Raw genomic sequence first — 19717 nt, 5'->3', positions numbered from 1 at the left:
CATAAATTAGTCTGATCTTATGCAAAGAGAAAGCTTCGAAGTGACTTATAATCGCAGAAGACTTCGAAGTAGAGAATTTGAGACATCTCGGCAAGAAGGTAAGTAATGCATTTATATTCAAATTTAAGAACTTTCAGTTATAGGCATGAAGGTTGAATTTGAATGCATTAAAGTAAAATGTTATGAAATTTGTTTAATGTATAGAAAGAATTTTTAATTCAAGTTTCCAGGTATGAATAACAAGATACATAATGAGATCAAGTGTAAAACAAGGTTTAGTATGTTAATCTAAATGTTCTCCTATTTGATACTATTTTGGAAAGATGTCAATTTACTTGTGTATGGTGTGCATTTTAATTGTACATCGGGGATTACAGCAATGATTATGAAAGAATGCAACAACAGAAGTATGACTTGTGAACATTGAAAAGCTTTGTGAATATCAATTGAAAAGTAAAGTTTGGCTAAAACTGATGTATAACTATAATTACAAGTGGGGCAAAAAAGATCTCAGATAATATAACTGTATTACAAGAGGGGCAAAGGGACCCCAGAGAATATGATACGTGCATAGCAGGTGGGGCAAAAGGGACCCCTAAAGAGGCAAAAGGGACATCTTTGTAATTCAATGGCGATAATGTCAGGTTTACCTGGACTCCATTGAATAATGTTATGAAGTGTAGACAAATCTTTTATAGATTAAAATTGATATTCATTGTAGAATTCAGAAGAAATAAAGATTAAAGTTAATTATGAATTTATAATGATTTCAATGCTTGATTATTCCCAATTATTATAATTTAAATATTAATTAATTTGCAAAGCTTACTGAGTCTCATAGCTCACCAGAATTTTCTTACTGGCTGTTATTATAGGAAAGGGCAAGGAGAAGATCATAGCAGATTAAATTGTCAAGTATTCCACATATTATATTATGTTAGTATTTATCTTTGTTTGGAAAGTCTAAACTTTAGGTATGTAACTAGTGATATATTACTCTTGATTTTCTTTAGTACCGGCTATGTAAGTATCTCATGTTGAAATTAAAGTTATTAGTTGCTTCTATTTGATGGGATGAATGAGGACTATTGGATGTTTTATAAAAATTTTCAAATATTCAAAAGTATTGTTTGATCAAACGATGAGATGTTAATGTTAGTAATACTCCATGTACTATTAAGGTGTACTTTAGGGTGTTACAAAAAATAAATGATATAATAATGATAAAAAATTTATACAATTATATAAATTTGTTACTAAAAATAAATTTAACTCACATATGAACTTATAAATTTAATATAAATTATTACGAATTTATGTTAAATTTAATATAAATTATTAGAAATATAACTAATGTATGTTATATATTTAGATAAAATTTATAATCATAAACTATGTATTAAATTCACATTATAATCTTGCATTTATAAATCATTTATGTTAGATTATTTATAATTAATAAATAGATGCAAATTTTTTTTTAATGATTTCTATTTTTAAAAATAAAAAAATAAAAAAGATAAACAATTAAACATAATTAACCAATAAAATAAATATTATTCTCATTACTAAAAAAATATTAAAAAATCTGCTTAAAAATATATAATCTATGTGTTTTAGAGTAGAAAATTTCAACTAAGTTATTTAGTTCTGCATCACTTGGTAGCTTTATTTTGTTTTGTTTATATAGCTTTTCTTATTTGCATGTGCTAAGAGCTCATATGGGATGGTGGGATCATGTAAATATGTTGTGTTGGTGTTTGGTTTATAAGTTATCATAATAAAAATAATAATTTTGATAAAATTAAAATGTATTAAATTTAAATTAATTTATTATATTTAATATTTAATTTAATACTTTATACTAAATTAATTAATTTAATTATTCAAATAGGATAGCAATTTAATTGGTCGGTTCTATGAAATCGAGACTAGTTTAATGGTTCGTCGGTTGAATTGTTAGTTCTGATCCGGCAAAATCATAGTTATAATATGTACTGTGTCATCCAATTCAACTTCGATCGAGCTATTGAACCTTGAACCTCTCATTTTTCCGAACACAACCTTGGGTATAACACGAAAAGGAGCTCAAAGCAATCAGGAGGTTTGTAGTTCCTCTAGCAAACACCGAGTTAGTACATATATGAGATCCTCATTCAACTGGAAAGTAGAGCCATTAACTAGCATATTATGGTTGATATTTGTTAGTATAGACTAGATGGTCTTCATTATTTAAAGTGTGTAACATTAGCCAACAGTTTAAAAATTTGGCCGGACCGTCTAATTCAACCGATTGAACTGCAAATCAGCCGACAGGACGGTTCAGGCTGTTATGGAAACCGGATTCGTCTAAAACTGCTTGCAACCGAATAGAACTGGCGGTTGAACCACTAGACTAGTGAACTGGCTGTGGTTTTTGAAAACCAGACATATAAAAGCGTGGTTTTTTTAGCAGTTAAATTGAAATATAATGCTTTTAATTTTCATAAATCTTAATCTATAATTTATCAGTTACTCATATTTCGTTTATTAAACCTCGAAGCCCTATCCTGACTCGTGCAATCCCGTTCGCATCCCCTCCCCGTCTCCATGAAGTTCGTTGTTGATACCCAGTTGTCACCGGCACCAAAGTTTCTCGCCGACTCAGGGGTCTGCTTATCCCTTCTCACTCAGCCATCTATGAAGTTCTTCAACAGTGGGTCCATGACAATTTTGGGGTAAGATTTCCTCAAGCAAAATTAATTACATACTTGAGTTTTTTTGTATTTCATCTCAAATTTGTTTGGTAATGTTATTGTTTGTGTCATCTACTCATATTAGTGTGGAATTCTTGATTTATTTGGATTAGGAAAAAAGCTATAAGAAACCCTAGTTTGGAATTTTATTGTTTCTTTCTGATTTCAATCAAAAAATATGTATTTAGAATGCTTTGAAAAAAAGGACGGGAACTGGAACTTTCGCTGAATAATTCATGAGCATAATTAATTTCTAATTTCTACGATTTAGTGTCTTGACAGATTATGTGCTACATATTTTCTAAGTTCTGTCAATAAATGCAAATGATTGCATGCAAAAACTAAATAATCTAGTTATTGTAATAAAATTGCTCTATACCATTGAGATTTGGCGTTCAAAGCAGTAGATGAACGACCCCACCTCGGCTCATATTATGCACCAATTAACTATTAATTGTACAAGAGAAATTGCAACCTCTTCATTAGATAGTTCATTTCTTGTTGTTTTGCTAAGCTTAACCAAGAAGAGAAAGGAGGTTGCTTGAATGTAAAGAACCAAATAAATCATAAAATTCATCATTATGCTCACTCCCTGTCATTAAAGCACCTACAACGAATTCCATATAGCAGCCTGATTAAATATACTCATTTTTGAGCTCATTAGTTCAATGCTATTGTGACAGGAAAGCCTTTCTAAGTGTAATGCTATTTTTTATTATCCTCTTGTAAAATTCTTTTAACTATTTAACTGAGAAAGACAAATTTTTTCTCAAATTTTGTTACTTTTATCTCTACATCATCAATATTGTTACTTTTATCTCTACATCATGAATGTATTTTCTTTATGTTATTAGATAGTATAAAATAGACACAAGTCTTTCTATAAGTTATAGTGTTTCTAATGTGAAACAATGTAACAGTTCCAGGAATTGCAGTGAAATTTATAAAATATTGATAAGCTTTGTAATTACAATTTATTGTTTCACCCGATTAGATTCTAGGAATTCTTAGTTATTGTTTTTACTTTGACATATGGTTACAAAGTAAATTAGAAGGAAACTTAAAATAGCATCAAAATAACATTAAAGCTTAATATGCAACTAACATAAATCCACCGGTTAATAATTAGAGCGTTCAACTTGAGTTTCCTCACTCACACTCTTAAGAGCTTTTAGCGAAAGAATACTTTCAACAATATTAATGACGCCACCATAAGACAGAAGACACTTACAGTAGCCCAATAAAATTTTATCCGGAAAGGAAGGAGTTGGTGGAAGTTGGAGGATTTGCCACTGATCGAGGATCCGAGGCTCATCGATGGCGGTCGTCAAGGAGAAGAAGATCCGATTGATGTAGTCTTCAACGGTGTGGTCGATCTCAAAGTTGATGCCAAAGAAGGGCGATCTAAGCACATCTACTCTTCCTTGATAATCGTAGATGAATCCATGATCTTGCTCGGGATCGGCCATTCCTGGGTAAGGAGGCCGAGGGAGGTTGTGTGTCTTCTTCCTTAGATGATACATCAAGCAAGGGAGAAGAGATATAAGGGAGGAGAGAGAGGCTTCGGTGGTCGGCCAAGGTTAAGAGAGGGCTAATTCTAATTTCAGATTTTAGGAATTGGTTAGGGAAGGAAAACAAATTCAAAATCTGAAATTTAGTTTCAGATTTTAGTGTGGGGAAGGAGGAAATAATTTGAATTTGAATCTCCTCTAAATTGGGGATAGGTTGGGGTGGCACACCTTAATGGGAGGGGATGTGATTGAGAGCATTAGTGGAAAGGAATTAATTAAGAGAGAGGGAGAGAGGGGGGGCTTCCAAAGGAGGGGAGGGAGAGGTGTTCACATATAATGTATGTGGCTACATGCATTGAATGTTGAATTGGGAATCAAATCTAATTTAATTTTAGATTTGTAGAATTAGGGGAACTTTCTAAAATATGTTTATATTAATTAGGAAAGGTTTTGAAATTCAAATTCATTTGAATTTGAACTAAGAGACCTTCCAAATTAATAATGTGCTAAATTAGGAAAGTATTAAATGTGTAATTTGAAATCAGAGTCAAGGGGATTGGGGGGTTTGGATTGTCTGGTGGCTAGGGTTGGACTAGGGAAGCCGTCGACTATGGAGGGGGACGTGACTTGGGGTTTAGGTGTAGACTGTGTAGTAGGGCTGGTGGTTTGGGTAGGGGAGAGGGGTGCTCGATGGTGTGGGAGGAGGAGGTGGCCAGTGGTTTAGGGTGGAGATGGGGAGGAGGCTGGCCGGTTGGAGAGAGGAAAAGGAGGGTGGAAAAGATGGGGGAGGGGAAACCGAGAGCCTGGACACTTCCTGTGGCTGGCGGGAGTTGCTTTTGCCCTCACCTAGGAACTTCACCTCTCTCTAGAGCTCTCAACACTCAAGAGAACTAGAATGCAAAAATTTTCATTAATCATCATCATCATCATCTCATACAATAGTGAGGGCCCTCATATATGAACTTTTATTAGGTCAGGTCACCGGATGTTGTTTTACGTTCGGTTGCCACTCATATATTGCCACGTAGCAGCCCGAAAACCCGGCCCAAACCCGTTGTGATTTGTTGATTGATCACGTGTTTTACACCATTTTGGGTCGCCCCGACGTACTTTATCTTAAACGGACAGGAAAAGTTAAAAACACGTGCATTCTTTATATGTTTAATAAACTTTTGGCGGATTATGATATGAAGACGTTATACAGTGTTTAGGACAGCACGAAGATAAAGTTTTCGCGAAGGGTTCAAGGAGATGGAAGAGAAGACAACGGCTATTTCTTTGGAAGACTTAGACGATTTCGATGAAACATTTGGCACTTATAATGTCGATGAATATTTTTCTGTTTTCATACAAGTAATTTCTTATCTATACAAAGGTTTTACAATATAAATTTTTAAAATCTAGCTACGTATGATCATTTCTTTCTGTTTATCCATGAGTACCATATTCGTACCGATAGAGAAGGTTGGGGTATTGATTGGTACACATATGGTACTGTTGGATACTTATAGGTATTGCTCAGTATGCTCCTTTTTTTTTGTTTGTTTACGTCGATAATGTCTACCTAGTACCGAGCTTATAGATAAATACCATAGGTGTATCGAGATAAAAAAAGTTCAACATAAGTCGGTATAAGTCGGTATTGATCGGTATTTGTAAGTTCTTTGTACCTAGCTTAAAGATAAGTACCATATGTGTACCGAGATAAAAAAATTCTACATGTCGGTATAAATCGGTACTGCTCGGTATTTATAGGTTACTTGTATCGAGCTTATAGATAAGTACAATACGTGTACCGAGATAAAAAATTTCTACATTACTCGGAATAAGTCGGTACTGATCAGTATTTATAAGATCCTTGTACCGAGCTTTTAGATAAGTACCATATGTTTGTACCGAGCATTTAGATAACTCAGTATTGCTCGGTATTCATAGGTATTGCTCGGTACGCTCGTTTTATTTGTTTGCTTACGTCGATGATGTCTACCTTCTATTAAGGCTATAAATAAGTACAATAGGTGTACCGAGAAATAATTTTCGAAAAAACTCGGTATTGCTCGGTATGCAGTCATTGCGGTATTGCTCGGAATTAATTGTTTGGTTCAATAATTTATAATACTTTGAATTATTTGTTCACATGGGGTTTACAACTCTGAAAAGGAAGCATATGATAAATATTGTCAATATGATCATTCTCATGATTTTAGTGTTCGGAAAGAGCATCATTCATTATAGCCTAATTAATAGCAATCACATATACACATTATTTTCATAATATATCAAACCTAATACCGAGTATTTACTTTGAAAAAATTAACAAAAACGACAAATACCGAGAAGTACCAAGCAGTACCGAGAAGTACCGAGCAGTACCGAGAAGTACCGAGCAGTACCGAGAAGTACCGAGCAGTACCGAGAAGCACCGAGAAGCACCGAACAGTACCGAGCAGCAACAAACAATATATTATATATAAAATACTAAGATATTTATTCTAAATACCGAGTATTAATCCTGAATACCGTGTTATACCCAGAAGTACCAAGAAGCACCGATCAGGGCCGAACAGTACCGAGCAGTACCGAGCAGCAACGAACATTATATTATATATATAATATTAAGATATTTATTGTAAATACCGAGTAATTACTCTGAATACCGAGTTGTACCGAGAATTACCAAGAAGTACCTAGAAGCATATATCAGCACCGAACAGTACCCAGCAGTACGAGGCAGTAAAGAACAAAATATTATATATAAAATAATAAGATATTTATTGTAAATACCGAGTATTAACTCTGAATACCGCGCTGTACCGAGCAGTACCGAACAGCACTGAACAGTACCGAATAGTACCGACCAGCACCGAATACCGAATATCGATTAGTACCGAGCATTACTTCATGAACTCAGATTGATTTGAAACGTTCTCACAGTATACATTCAAATTTTTATACTAAAAAAGAACCTTAGTAAGTAAACCCTAACCCTAAAAATACGATTTTATTTTTTTTTTAACCAGATTACCTATATAACAAGAATGAAAGTACTTCGGAAGAAATTTCTAACCTCAGGCATTGTTTCTCTGGTGGTATTCGATCGGAAATTTGCTTCAAACTCATGGCAAATGCTTACGATCGAACTACGAAGGAAAGGAATAGTTACACAAGTCGCTTCGTCTTTGCATCTAGTATAGCGAAATGAAAATCTACAGGGTAGGAATATATTTAAAATATAACCATACCGTGATGGGTTGGTTGTCGGGTTATCATGGATTTAAATTTCGCACGTGTGACAAACCCATTATTCGCCGGGTCGGGTCCGCGGTTTTGCGCCTGCTATGTGGCGCGATCTCAGCGCTCGCCGAACGTAGCTCTACGTCCGGTCAGCGGACCAAATAAAAGCTCCTCATATATAGGGCTCAAAACAACAAAAGACACAAAGACTAAAATGCCCTCTAGGCTATAACACAAACTAATCTCTCACAAGGGTACAATGATAAAGACTAAAACATAAACAAAAATAATGAATAAAATGCATCATAAATAAATACTCTTAATAGTAGCCATCGATCTACGATTCCTCCGGTGATAGGCGCGTCGAAATCTTCAACCGTTCTCCTCATCAATTTCAATGTGAAATTTATTAAAACATTTTGCTTTTTTCTTCTATATAACTACATAAGTGTACAAGTATAGTAACCATCTTATCTTAATTTTATTTTCAAAGCTTCACTAATTGGAGGAGGAAATTATAAGATCTTATGAAAAAAACTTTGAATTTCATCATTCAAGTTACAACTACAAAGAGGTCAGTTGCCCACAAAGTTAATGTATTTAATTTTAAAATGACTGCATTTATTTATTATGTGTATTTTATGCTTCATATTATGATTTTGTTAAATTTTTTTAATATTTGTGCACATGATTACATCATTATTGCATAAATTATATAATTTTTTAATATAATTAGTATTTATTACATCATCCGATTCAACTTTAGTTTAAACCTGATTGGACCATCGAACCATGAACCACTCCTGATTTGTTGTCCGATCTGATTTTCACAACCTTGATATTAGCAATACGCTTATGCAATTTATTGAAAATGACCACGGCCATTTATTCGGCCACCATACACAATGCGCTTATCCAATGAACAGAAATGGCAAGTAAGGATGTTTATCTCAAAATTGATACTCTGGTATGTAGCAAAAACGAATCTGTAGTCAAAAATGAAAAACAAGTAACAAACTTTTCAGTCATGAAAGCCATCTCTCTGCAAAGCAAAGTAAAACTTAATACTTGACCCCACCCCGTATGGAGCTACATACATCTGACACGACCTTTTAGTATGTATGATTAGAGTACTATAGACCAGATCAATTAATTTGACAGATCCAACTATCGAAGCTTGCATGTCACCCTTCATGAGCATCAGTCTTTAATCTTGGCAAGTTAAAAAAATTATATAAAATCTACTTACATGTTCCAATATTCAAAATGTAGTTACAATTATTATAAAAAAATAATACCTCATTTCCAATTAATTACAAAAAACTATCACTCTTGACCCAGGTTTTAAAAACCGGACCGGACCGGCCGGTTCAACCGGTTCAACCGTGAACCGGCCAGTTGTCCGATCCGGTCCAGCTCAAAAACCGGCTTCGCAGAGAACCGGCCTGAACCGGACTGAACCGGCGGTTCCGTTGTCCGGTTCGGTTTTCACAACCTTGCTCTTGACAATGGTGAATGGCTTGTAGAATTTAACACATGCAAAATTGTTAAGGAACTATATTTGATCTTTTTCAAACATGAGATTATGTATAGAAATTTATGACTCTGAACCCACTGAAATACATATCAATAGGGAAGAAATCCCGAAATAAATACAGCATCTTCACATAACTTAAATTCAACTCATGCCTTTAACTGTTCAAGGCTAGATTTATGCACACAAACTTTAACTCTGTCAGATTGTAAGAACCGGATTGCCCGTTCAAATGAACCAGCCCTATTTAACTACAAAGGGCGACATATGATCGAACATGAACAAACGGATGGAGCAGGTGAGCTGAACACGGACACAGACAAGGGTTGGCGGGTTCGGATCGCATTTTTGAGCGAGGGATCGAGAGCACGAGTGAAAAGTAATGACTCCTCCTAAGTAATATCTTCATTTCACTCACTCCCGTAAGGGCAAAACACGTGAGAAAGTTTCAGACCAGAGAAACGGACAGGGAGGAAGAAGAAAGAGACGGAAAATAATGTTATGTATTAAATATAAATGTAAATGAAAATGGTTGTACCTTTATTGGTACATTTATATGGTGCTCATGTACTAATTGAAATGAAAAAAGAATAAATATTAAATGAAAAAAATGAATGAAATTGAAAAAGAATATGCATGTGTAATAAAAAAAATAAAAATAAAAAGAATATGCATGTGTAATTTTATACATGCTTAAATATTATATATCAATGATTATTGTCCATGAGTTTACCATATAAACTCAAACTATAATATTAAAATTTTCAAGTCTCCTGATAAGTAGAAATGACTGAAAGAGATGAATATGTATATAGAAGAAGGCGATCGAATGAAAACAGGTAAGATTTTGGCTTATGTTTATGTTTACAATTTATATTTTTATTAGTGGCTATTCAGTTTCATATGGAATGGAATGTAGTTGATAGATAATTGATTATGAATTTAAGTTTGAAAGAATGTATTAATCGTCCTACTATCTGCTCCAATCTCATTAATTTGAGCCTTCGGGCCGGATTGTGACAGTAACAATTAAATGAAAGACCACAGGACTAAATAGAGCAGCACATATAAAATGTGAACATAATTGCATGTATAATTCACAGCCTCTAAAACAATTAACATGAAAACAAGTTGTCAGAATTCTACTTAAAATTTTATTTTGAAGTGAAAAAGTAAAACTTGCAATCACTATGTAGCTAATCAGCAAAGTAAACATTAAAAAAAAATGTTAAATGAACAAACCTTCAATGGCTCTGGACACCTGCTAATGTAATCCTTCAAAGTTTTTCGGCTAGCTTCAAGGGTATCTCCACCAGTAAAAACTACAATCATGTAGTCAACAATCTTATCACCAAAGAGGGTTTTCAAACTCTGTATAGCAGCCTCTTCTTCTCTTGTAAAGCGGGAACTGATAGAGAACACCATAAGTACAGCATGGAGACCATCTTTGGCCAGATCTATACATCTTACTATCTCTCTACCAATGAACTCAGAGCCAGTTGAAAAATCAAATAATCCTAAAGGGGAGAACAATAATCCTAATTAAGAGTTCAGCTAGCTGTAAAAGCTTTATCGCAGACCAATATAAAAGAAAATTGAAAGAAAAACCAAAATACAATGCAGGAATTAGAAGCAAAATTGTAAGGTACCAATAAAGATTAAATGGAAACTGAAGCAAGCAGGTAAATTTGCAAAATAGCCAAAAAGATGCCTTGTTTTTTGAACCCTCCCAACTATGTCCCTTGTTCTTTACCGGCATCATAGGTCCATATTGGTGTTTCCCTTTGACGGTTAGCTTAATATTTTGGGGATGAAAATGCAAACAACAAAAAATAAACAATAAGTCTTTATCCCGCTACTAGGGTCGGCTAAATGAATCTTTTTCTCTCCATTGTGTCCTATTAAGAGTCAATTTATCATTTAATTCTAATGAAAAAAAAGGTTATTTTGTTATACTTTCTAACCAAATCTTTTTAGATCTACTTCTACATTTTTAACATAGCTCAGATCTAATACATCAAGTCTCTAATAAGGTCATCGGAATGCCAACATTTTATGTGACAAAACCATCCAAGATGACTCTCTTTAATCTTATTTTTCACTGTAGCTGCTCTAAAATTTTCACATATATACTCATGGATGAAAATGCCCTTGGTTCAAAATTTAAATTTCACATTTACAATCTCTATGCAAGACATCACATCCAGGAGATGTACTGACCATACGACACTCCATAAATTGTAAAGTCAATGTGAGTGCTTAGATCCAAAAGGTAATGGGTGCATTGTGTTGGTAAGTCAAGGACATTTAGGTCATTTAAACTATTGCTAAAGGATATCAGTTCTTGAAACGCCTAAATACACTAGTAAAAGAAATTAGGCCGATGTTTGAGGTGTAAATTAATAAAAAAACTAGTTAAAACCTCTCAATAATAGCTGAGGCGGTATTGCTTCCACCAAATAAATATGAAGTGAGGGGAGCGGTTTTCAAAATAAAATAGAGGTATTTTAAATTGAGTAGAATAAGAATGGAAATTTTCAATTTTTTAATTCATCAAAAACAAGCCAGTTGGTGTTAAGAAGATAGATAGATTACCTTTTAATCTAAACGATCAGGTAGAAAAAAACACTAGTTCCTATTCAAAGAAATTTCTTATACTTCATTGGAAGTACCAGATGTGCTCCTCCAAGAAATATTGCAACCCAAATACAAAACTCCTTAAAGTTTTGTTGAAATTTATATTTGGAAAACTGTTACTTAAATCACATCTACAAGAATTACTGATAAATGAAAACAATATTCGTACAACAAACAATTTATGTAGTATTTAAATTGGGCACGAATAATTGGTCAGCAACCTGGCACAATAATAACTATAACTAGAATAAACACACAAAAACATCATCTTATTCTCATAAACCTTAGAAGCTATCAACGCATAATACTGAAACACTAAAAGCAAAGGTATTGGATGATTTTGGATGCTGAAATCAACTGGGAGATGCTTGTCTATGAAGCTGATCAAGCCCATCCTCGCCCTTGCCAACCCATCCCGAAAATAACCAAGCCTGGAGATAAGAAGTTGGATTCAGCTTGAACTGGTATGTTTATCGTTTCATTTATCAATGCAGCCACAAGAAACCACAGTACAAAATAGTAGTGAAGCAATGAATACAGAACTCACAAAAAAATGCATTCAGAAAGACTTTGGAAACGATAAGAAGTCCATTACTAGCTATTAAGGGACACAAAACTGTAGATGTGCTAAATTCATATACCATCTAACATATGCCTGCTTTATATTAAGTTCAAGATTTCACGAAGTCTGACTAAAGGAACTATTATCCAAACGAACGCCAAAATCCTAAGAAAGGCCATGCAGTATAACTGCATTAAGAAAAGAAAATCATACCTAAAGCAATAAAGCTTGATTTACCATTGAAAAAAAAAACGAAATGCTTAACACCTTTTACAAAATAATACTCTAGGAATAAGGGCATGTAGCAAAACACAATAACATTTTGTCACTTCCAAAATCCAACATGTAACAATGAAACTTAGACCCCAGATTCCAGACAATATTTCCCCAAATAAGATATTGATAACAAATGCAGTGGCAAAATAAAAGAATTATTTTACTGTTTTTATGATTTACAAAGGTAGGTCAACTATATTTCTCAAAATCAATTTGGATTCATGCCAGATAGGTCAATTATGGAAGTCATACATTTATTAAGAGGTTTGATGGAGAAATATAGAGAAAATAAAGAGGATCTACATATGATATTTATTGATTTAGAGAAAGCATATGATAAAGTTCCAAGAGAAGTGCTATGGAGAGTTCTTGAAAAGAAAGGAGTTAATAATGCTTATATTCAAATCATTAAAGATATGTATGAAGGAGCTATTATTTGTGTTAAAACACAAGGTGGTTTGACCAAGTATTTTCCTATTTCGGTTGGGTTACATCAAGGATCAACTTTAAGCCCATATCTCTTTACTTTAGTCATGGATGTTCTCACTAGATATTTGCAAGAGGATGTACCTTGGTGTATGCTTTTTGCTGATGATATTCTTCTTGTTGATAAGACTAGAGAGGGAGTTGAAGGTAAACTTGAATTATGGAGGTCAACCTTAGAGTCATAAAGATTTTCTCTTGAGTAGATCTAAACCGGAATATATGAAGTTTAATTTTAGTAATAATAGACCTAGTGAGGAGATTGTGACTTTGGGCGATCAAGTCAATAATAAGAGAACACGTTTTAGATATCTTGGATCTATTGTTCAAAGTGATGGTGAAATAGATGGGGATATTATCAGCAGAATTCAAGTTGGATAGTTGAAGTGGAGGAATGCATCAGGCTTGTGTGATAAATAAGTTCCCCTCAAACTTAAGAGAAAATTCTATAAGATGGTGGTGAGGTCTGCAATGTTTTATGGTGCCAAATGTTGGCCATTAAATTAAAAGAGAAGCATAATACTAAATTAAGTGTGGCATAGATGAGGATGCTCAGGTGGATGAGTAGCTTTACCCTTTAGAGATAGGATACGAAATGAGCATATACGTGAAAAGGTTGGAGTAGCTCTAGTAGAAGATAAGATTAGAGATAGTCGCCTTAAATGGTTTGGTCACATAAAACGGCGGCCTTCCAATGACCTGGTTAGGAAAGTAGAGGTATTAGATTTGACTTCTGTTAAGAAAGGTAGAGGCAGACCTAAAAAGACTTGGTTAGAAAATATTAGAAATGATCTTTCTCTATTAGATTTAAACAAGAATTTGATTTTTAATATGACACAATGGAGAAAAAGGATTCATGTAGCCGACCCCACATAGTGGGATAAAGGCTTGATGTTGTTGTTGTTGTTGTTGTTGATGATGTATGATTTACAAACCTCAGAAGGCTGTTATTACTGTAATTAATCAGAATGCACATCTTAACAGACATTGTATATTATTCTCTGAGATATTATAGAAAACACGATCAACAATATAATTGCCAATTGTAGATAAACTTATCATGAATTCTATCTTTTTCAATAATCTAATAATATTTACAAGAAAGGAAAAAACTTCAACTCAAACTTGAAGCCCAAAGTTTCTTGATGAGGAGCCTCCAAGACTTAACTTATAAAAGCTTTTTGGTTCTAATTTTGTGCCATTTGGCACTCTGACTTTATTCCACATGACAATCTGATTTGAAATAGCAAGAAAGTGTTAACTGTGTGATAAACATAACACTTTTGAATTAAACTATACATCAGCAACAAAGCTCTCACACCCTACCACTACCTTTTTAGTATGAGATAGTTCTAAGGCAGAAGCATAACATCACCCAATTTATAGCCTGGGAAATATTATTAGATTATTCAAAAACCGAGAAAAAAAATATCCTTATAACCATGCAGTATTACAAAATTTCCAGAATCAAACAAAGAATACAGTTACCAGGAGTGTCGATAACATTTACAGCACGTCCGTCCTTAAAAATAGCGCTTTTCAGTTCAGAAGTACATGTTACCCCACATGGACTAAGATCAGAAATGAAGGCTTCTCTTCCAAGAATACTGTTTCCTGTTGCACTCTTGCCATTACCTGTTTTCCCCACAATAGCAAGAGAAATGGAATTGCTTGCAGGAGTTAGTTCCCAATTCTCTAGCAGATCTACCAGATCATCCTCCATTGTGTAAAATAACGCAATAATCTGCCAAAAAAATACAAATAAAACTGATTAAATTGGGAAGAAAAGCTTGGCAAGCTTGTGTTTTTGAGAGGTTGAAAAAAAATAAACTTCCATGGGAAGAAACATACATTGAAAAAGGGTATAGTGGGAAAAAATCAGGAATCACAAATAGTAAATCATAAAGAAATAAAGTTAACAGATTATAGAATTTGCATTGGCCCCCAATGTCTTTTCCATGACATTGGAGCTCTTAGAACATGTGCATCAGTATGCTACTCGACATCCTATCCATAGAAAGCATCCTTTTCTAAGCTTTAGCGAAATCATCTACAAGTTTGCAAATTCTTGGACCTTGTTCAACGTTGCTTTCAATACCCCGCATCACAAGAGGATGAAGTGGCCATTACCTAGATCTGTGGTCTGGAACATAGTTCTTTCTCTGATTCAAGCATAATTCCCACTGAAACCCAAACAATGCAAATTTATATCAGTAATCCAATGTTCCTATAGCCCTTACCTAAGCCAAATGGGGCCTCAGGCAAACTAAAATTTTATATGCTCATTCCCTTCTGTTCATTCATGCAGCTTTAAGTGTTTACAGGAATCATGTTTGAAGTTCTTCGAGGCCTTTCCTAACCATGTTTGATGTTGTAAAATTACTGATCTTGAATGAAAACTTCTTATATCTGGATGTATAGTAAAATTATAAATAAAAATTACGATAATGGTATAACTTGTAGCACCCTACTGTCACCCCTACTTTGAATGCCTTGATGCTATTATCGAACACCCTAGCATACCTGACCAAATGATTTTGCCTGCTAAATCCACTGTGCTTGCAGTTACGTCTTTCAACAACTGCAACCACCTTTCAATCCAACATTATATTGATCAATTATAGCATGGAGAGTTATAATTTTATTTTAGAACCTAAATAACTTGGTATAATATCTTGCACCATACCATGCTAGTGTCAAAAATAATGGCAGGCTCATACACTGTTAAGGAGTATGCATTACTTCATGGATGCTAGCAGCTGTGCTAAATTATTGGCATGCAACTAGCCGTCAGGAATTAGCATATGACATAAACAGCACTGTAGGCGTAGTAATTTATCTAGTAAAAAATTATTTTCAGTTTACTTTGGCAAAATGTGATGGAGAATTTAAACAGAAGTGAGTCAGTTTGTTTTCACTTTACATCCTGCAACTAAATGGTATGGAAGCATCAGCTACATCAACGGTATGATCCTTAAATTGCAAGAGAGAAATGATAATGTCAATGGTCAATTCAAGTAAACTCTTGGAAAAAATAATTTCCTTCTATGAATAGAACTCGTTAAGTTTGGGCTCTAGGCCTTGACAGGCCAGGTTTCATAGAATTTCTAACGAGTAAGATTACTTCATCAGCATAATAAAGAACACTAGTGTTACATTTATCAAGGACTAAAGAATGATTTAGCCTACAACAACAACAACAACATCAAGCTTTTGCCCAACTACGTGTGGTCAGCTACATGAATCCTTTTTTTCCATTGTGTCCGGTTAAAAGTCAAATTCTCATCTAAATCTAATAAAGAAAGATCATTTCTAATATTTTCTAACCAAGTCTTTTTAGGTCTATCTCTACCTTTCTTAACATAAGTCAAATCTAATACCTCAACTTTCCTAACCGGGTCATCGGAAGGCCTCCGTTTAATGTGACCAAACCATCTAAGGCGACTCTCTCTAATCTTATCTTCCACTGGAGCTACTCCAACCTTTTCACGTATATGCTCATTTCATATCCTATCTCTAAGGGTTAAGCCACTCATCCACCTAAGCATCCTCATCTCTGCAATACTTAACTTAGTATTATGCTTCTCTTTTAATGGCCAACATTCGGCACCATAAAGCATTGCAGGTCTCACCACCATCTTATAAAATTTTCCCTTAAGTTTGAGGGGGACTTTTCTATCGCACAATAAGCCCGATGCATTCCTCCACTTTAACCATCCAACTTGAATTCTGCTAATCATATACCCATCAATTTCAGCATCACTCTGAACAATAGATCCAAGATATCTAAAACGTGTACTCTTATTAATGGTTTGATCGCCCAAAGTCACAATCCCCTCACTAAGTCTATTTCCACTAAAATTACACTCCATATATTCAATTTTAGATCTACTCAAGCGAAAACCTTTAAGACTCTAAATTGACCTCCATAATTCAAGTTTACCTTCAACTCCCTCTCTAGTCTTATCAACAAGAAGAATATCATCAGCAAAAAGCATGCACCAAGGTACATCCTCTTGCAAATGTCTAGTGAAAATAAAGTGGTTAATAATGTTTATATTCAAGTCATTAAGGATATGTATACAGGAGTTGTTACTTGTGTTCAAATACAAGGTGGTTTGACTAAATATTTTCCTATTTTAGTTGGATTACATCAAGGATAAGCCTTAAGCCCATATCTTTTTGTTTTAGTCAGGGAAGTTCTCACTAGATATTTGCAAGAGGTTTTACCCTGATGTATGCTTTTTTTCGATGATATTCTTCTTGTTGATAAGACTAGGAGGGAGTTGAAGGTAAGCTTGAATTATGGAGATCAATCTCAAAGTCTAAAAGTTTTAGTATGAGCAGATCTAAAACCAAATATATTGAGTGTACTTATAGTATTAATAGATCTAGTGGGGGATTGTGGCTTTTGGGTAATCAAGTCATTAATAAGAGTACACATTTTAAATATATTGGGTCTATTGTTCAAAGTGATGGTGAAATAGAAGGAGATATTATTAGTAGAATTCAAGTTGGATGGTTGAAGTGGAGGAATGCGTCGGGCTTGTTATGAGATAGAAAAGTCCCCCTCACACTTAATAGAAAATTCTATAGGATGGTGGTTAGACCTGCAATTCTTTATGGTGCAGAATGTTGGTCATTAAAATAGAAGCATAATATTAAGTTAAGCATTGCAAAGATGAGGATGCTCAGGTGGCTGAGTGGTTTAACTCTTAGAGACAGTATATAAAACAAGCATATACGTGAAAAGGTTGGAGTAACTCCAATGGAAGATAAGATTAGAGAGAGTCAACATAGATGGTTTGGTCACATAAAATGGCGGCCTTCCGATGACCTGGTTAGGAGAGTAGATGTATTAGATTTGGCTTATCTTAAGAAAAGTTGAGGTAAACTTAAAAAGACTTGGTTAAAAATATTAGAAATGAACTTTTTTTATTAGATTTAAATGAGAATTTGACTCTTAACATGACACAATGAAGAAAAAGATTTATGAAAATGACCCCACGTAGTAGGATAAAGGCTTGATGTTGTTGTTGTTGTTGTTGTTGTTGTTGTTGTTTTTTAATGTTGTTGTTGTTGTTGTTGCATTGTTAATAGGTTTGATTGAGTTGATAATGGTCCTAGTTCTGCCAGGCCAAGTAGGGTCAAGTTTCAAATGAGAATGTTCTACTAATTGAAATTAGAATTTCAGTGATTTTACTTCTATTCGTTTTCTCTATAAGTTTCACTTTCACCATACCAATTAAAAGTACAGGGTTTTAAGGGATATCAACCGCTGAAGAAATTTACCTTAACTTATTCTTATGATCTATAGCATTAGGTGTCAACGTGTTTAGGAACTTCATTGTAATTGTTGAACAATGGGAAAACTTTGTATAAATTTCATTGCTAGAGAAGAATGCATAAAGATAAATAGGATGGTCACAATAGCCAAGTGATAAAAGCAGATGTTATCTTCAATTAAAAAGACAAAATCAAACATAGAAATAATTAAAACTTTCTCATAATATTAATTCCAATCATAGACTTTTCAACACTCCCCTCAAGATAGAGCATGTATATAAATAAGCTCTAATATAACTAGAAAATTTCAAGTGGACCAAAAACTTTGGTAAAAATATATGCTAGTGTTAGACCAGAACCGGCTGATCCAACCCTAGGGCTGGTTATTCTAGACAGCCAAGCCAACCGCCGGCCCCCTTGTGGGGCCCATTGTTTGAAGAGGAAGGGGTGAATTTAGGCATGATTGGATTAAAGAGGGGGCGACTGATCTTGTGGGGCCCATTGCTTGAAGAGGAAGGGCTGTTTTAGGGATGATTTGATTTAGGGAGGGGTTGTTTGGTAATTGGGATCATATTTGTATGATTTAAATAGATGAGATTGTTTAGGGTTAAGATTAGTTGGATATTTGCTGAATTTTAGAGAGTTCCTAGGGTATGCTTGGGCTCTAGTCTTCGGCTTGAGTGTGGGAGAGACAGATCAACCTCTCCCATTGAGGATCCATTGTATATTGTTCATTTGCTTTCATCTTTTACCAATAAAAATATTTATTTCAAGTAATTTCTTCCAAATTTTTCTATAATCTATTTTTGCAAGTGCTGAAATTCATATTCAACAAGGGAAATTCTTATGCCTACAAGCATTTCCTATCAGCTAGTAATAATGAGCTGGGAATATATGGTGACAATCTTCTTCAATAGTACTGCTTCTCGTATAAAATAACAATCAACATCAATATATTGGGTTTTCTCATAAAATAAAATATTGCTAGCAATGTGGAAAGCAACACAGTTATCACAACTAAAGATCAGAGATTGTGAAACTAGAAAACTAATTTCCCTTAGAAGGGTATTAACCCAATAATATGGTGCCGAATGTTGGCCATTAAAAGAGAAGAATAATACTAAGTTAAGTGTGGCAGAGATGAGGATGCTCAGGTGGATGAGTGGCTTTACCCTTAGAGATAGGATACAAAATGAGCATATACGTGAAAAGGTTGGAGTAGCTCCAGTAGAAGATAAGATAAGAGAGAGTCGCCTTAGATGGTTTGGTCACATAAAAAGGCGGCCTTCCGATGACCCGGTTAGGAGAGTAAAGGTATTAGATTTGACTTGTGTTAAGAAAGGTAGGGGTAGACCAAAAAAGACTTGGTTAGAAAATATTAGGAATGACCTTTCTTTATTAGATTTAAACGATAATATGACTTTTAATATGACACAATGAAAAAAAAGGATTCATGTAG

At 34.2% G+C, this 19717-nt stretch overlaps 1 protein-coding gene across 4 annotated transcripts in view; it reads right to left on the bottom strand.

Moving 5' to 3' along the window:
• Positions 1 to 19717, bottom strand: part of LOC110092459 (immune-associated nucleotide-binding protein 9) — a 40336-nt gene that overhangs the window by 10370 nt on the left and 10249 nt on the right. For 3 of the 4 annotated variants that reach the window (XM_020817015.2, XM_028700072.1, XM_028700073.1), the window contains exons 2-3: positions 14461 to 14716; positions 10257 to 10531 (exon numbers count right to left, since the gene is read on the bottom strand). In XM_020817015.2, coding sequence (XP_020672674.1) covers positions 10257 to 10531; positions 14461 to 14695 — 510 coding nt within the window. In that variant the 5' untranslated portion in view covers positions 14696 to 14716. Of the gene's footprint in view, positions 1 to 10256; positions 10532 to 14460; positions 14717 to 15102; positions 15156 to 19717 lie in introns of all 4 variants that reach the window. The other variant, XM_020817016.2, reaches the window with a different exon arrangement.

The sequence above is a fragment of the Dendrobium catenatum genome, unplaced genomic scaffold (genome assembly GCF_001605985.2).
Source record: "Dendrobium catenatum unplaced genomic scaffold, ASM160598v2 fragScaff_scaffold_1446, whole genome shotgun sequence".
NCBI classification, from domain to species: Eukaryota; Viridiplantae; Streptophyta; class Magnoliopsida; order Asparagales; family Orchidaceae; genus Dendrobium; species Dendrobium catenatum.
Note: the sequence above shows the minus strand (reverse complement) of the source record. Positions and strands in the feature narration are given on the sequence as shown.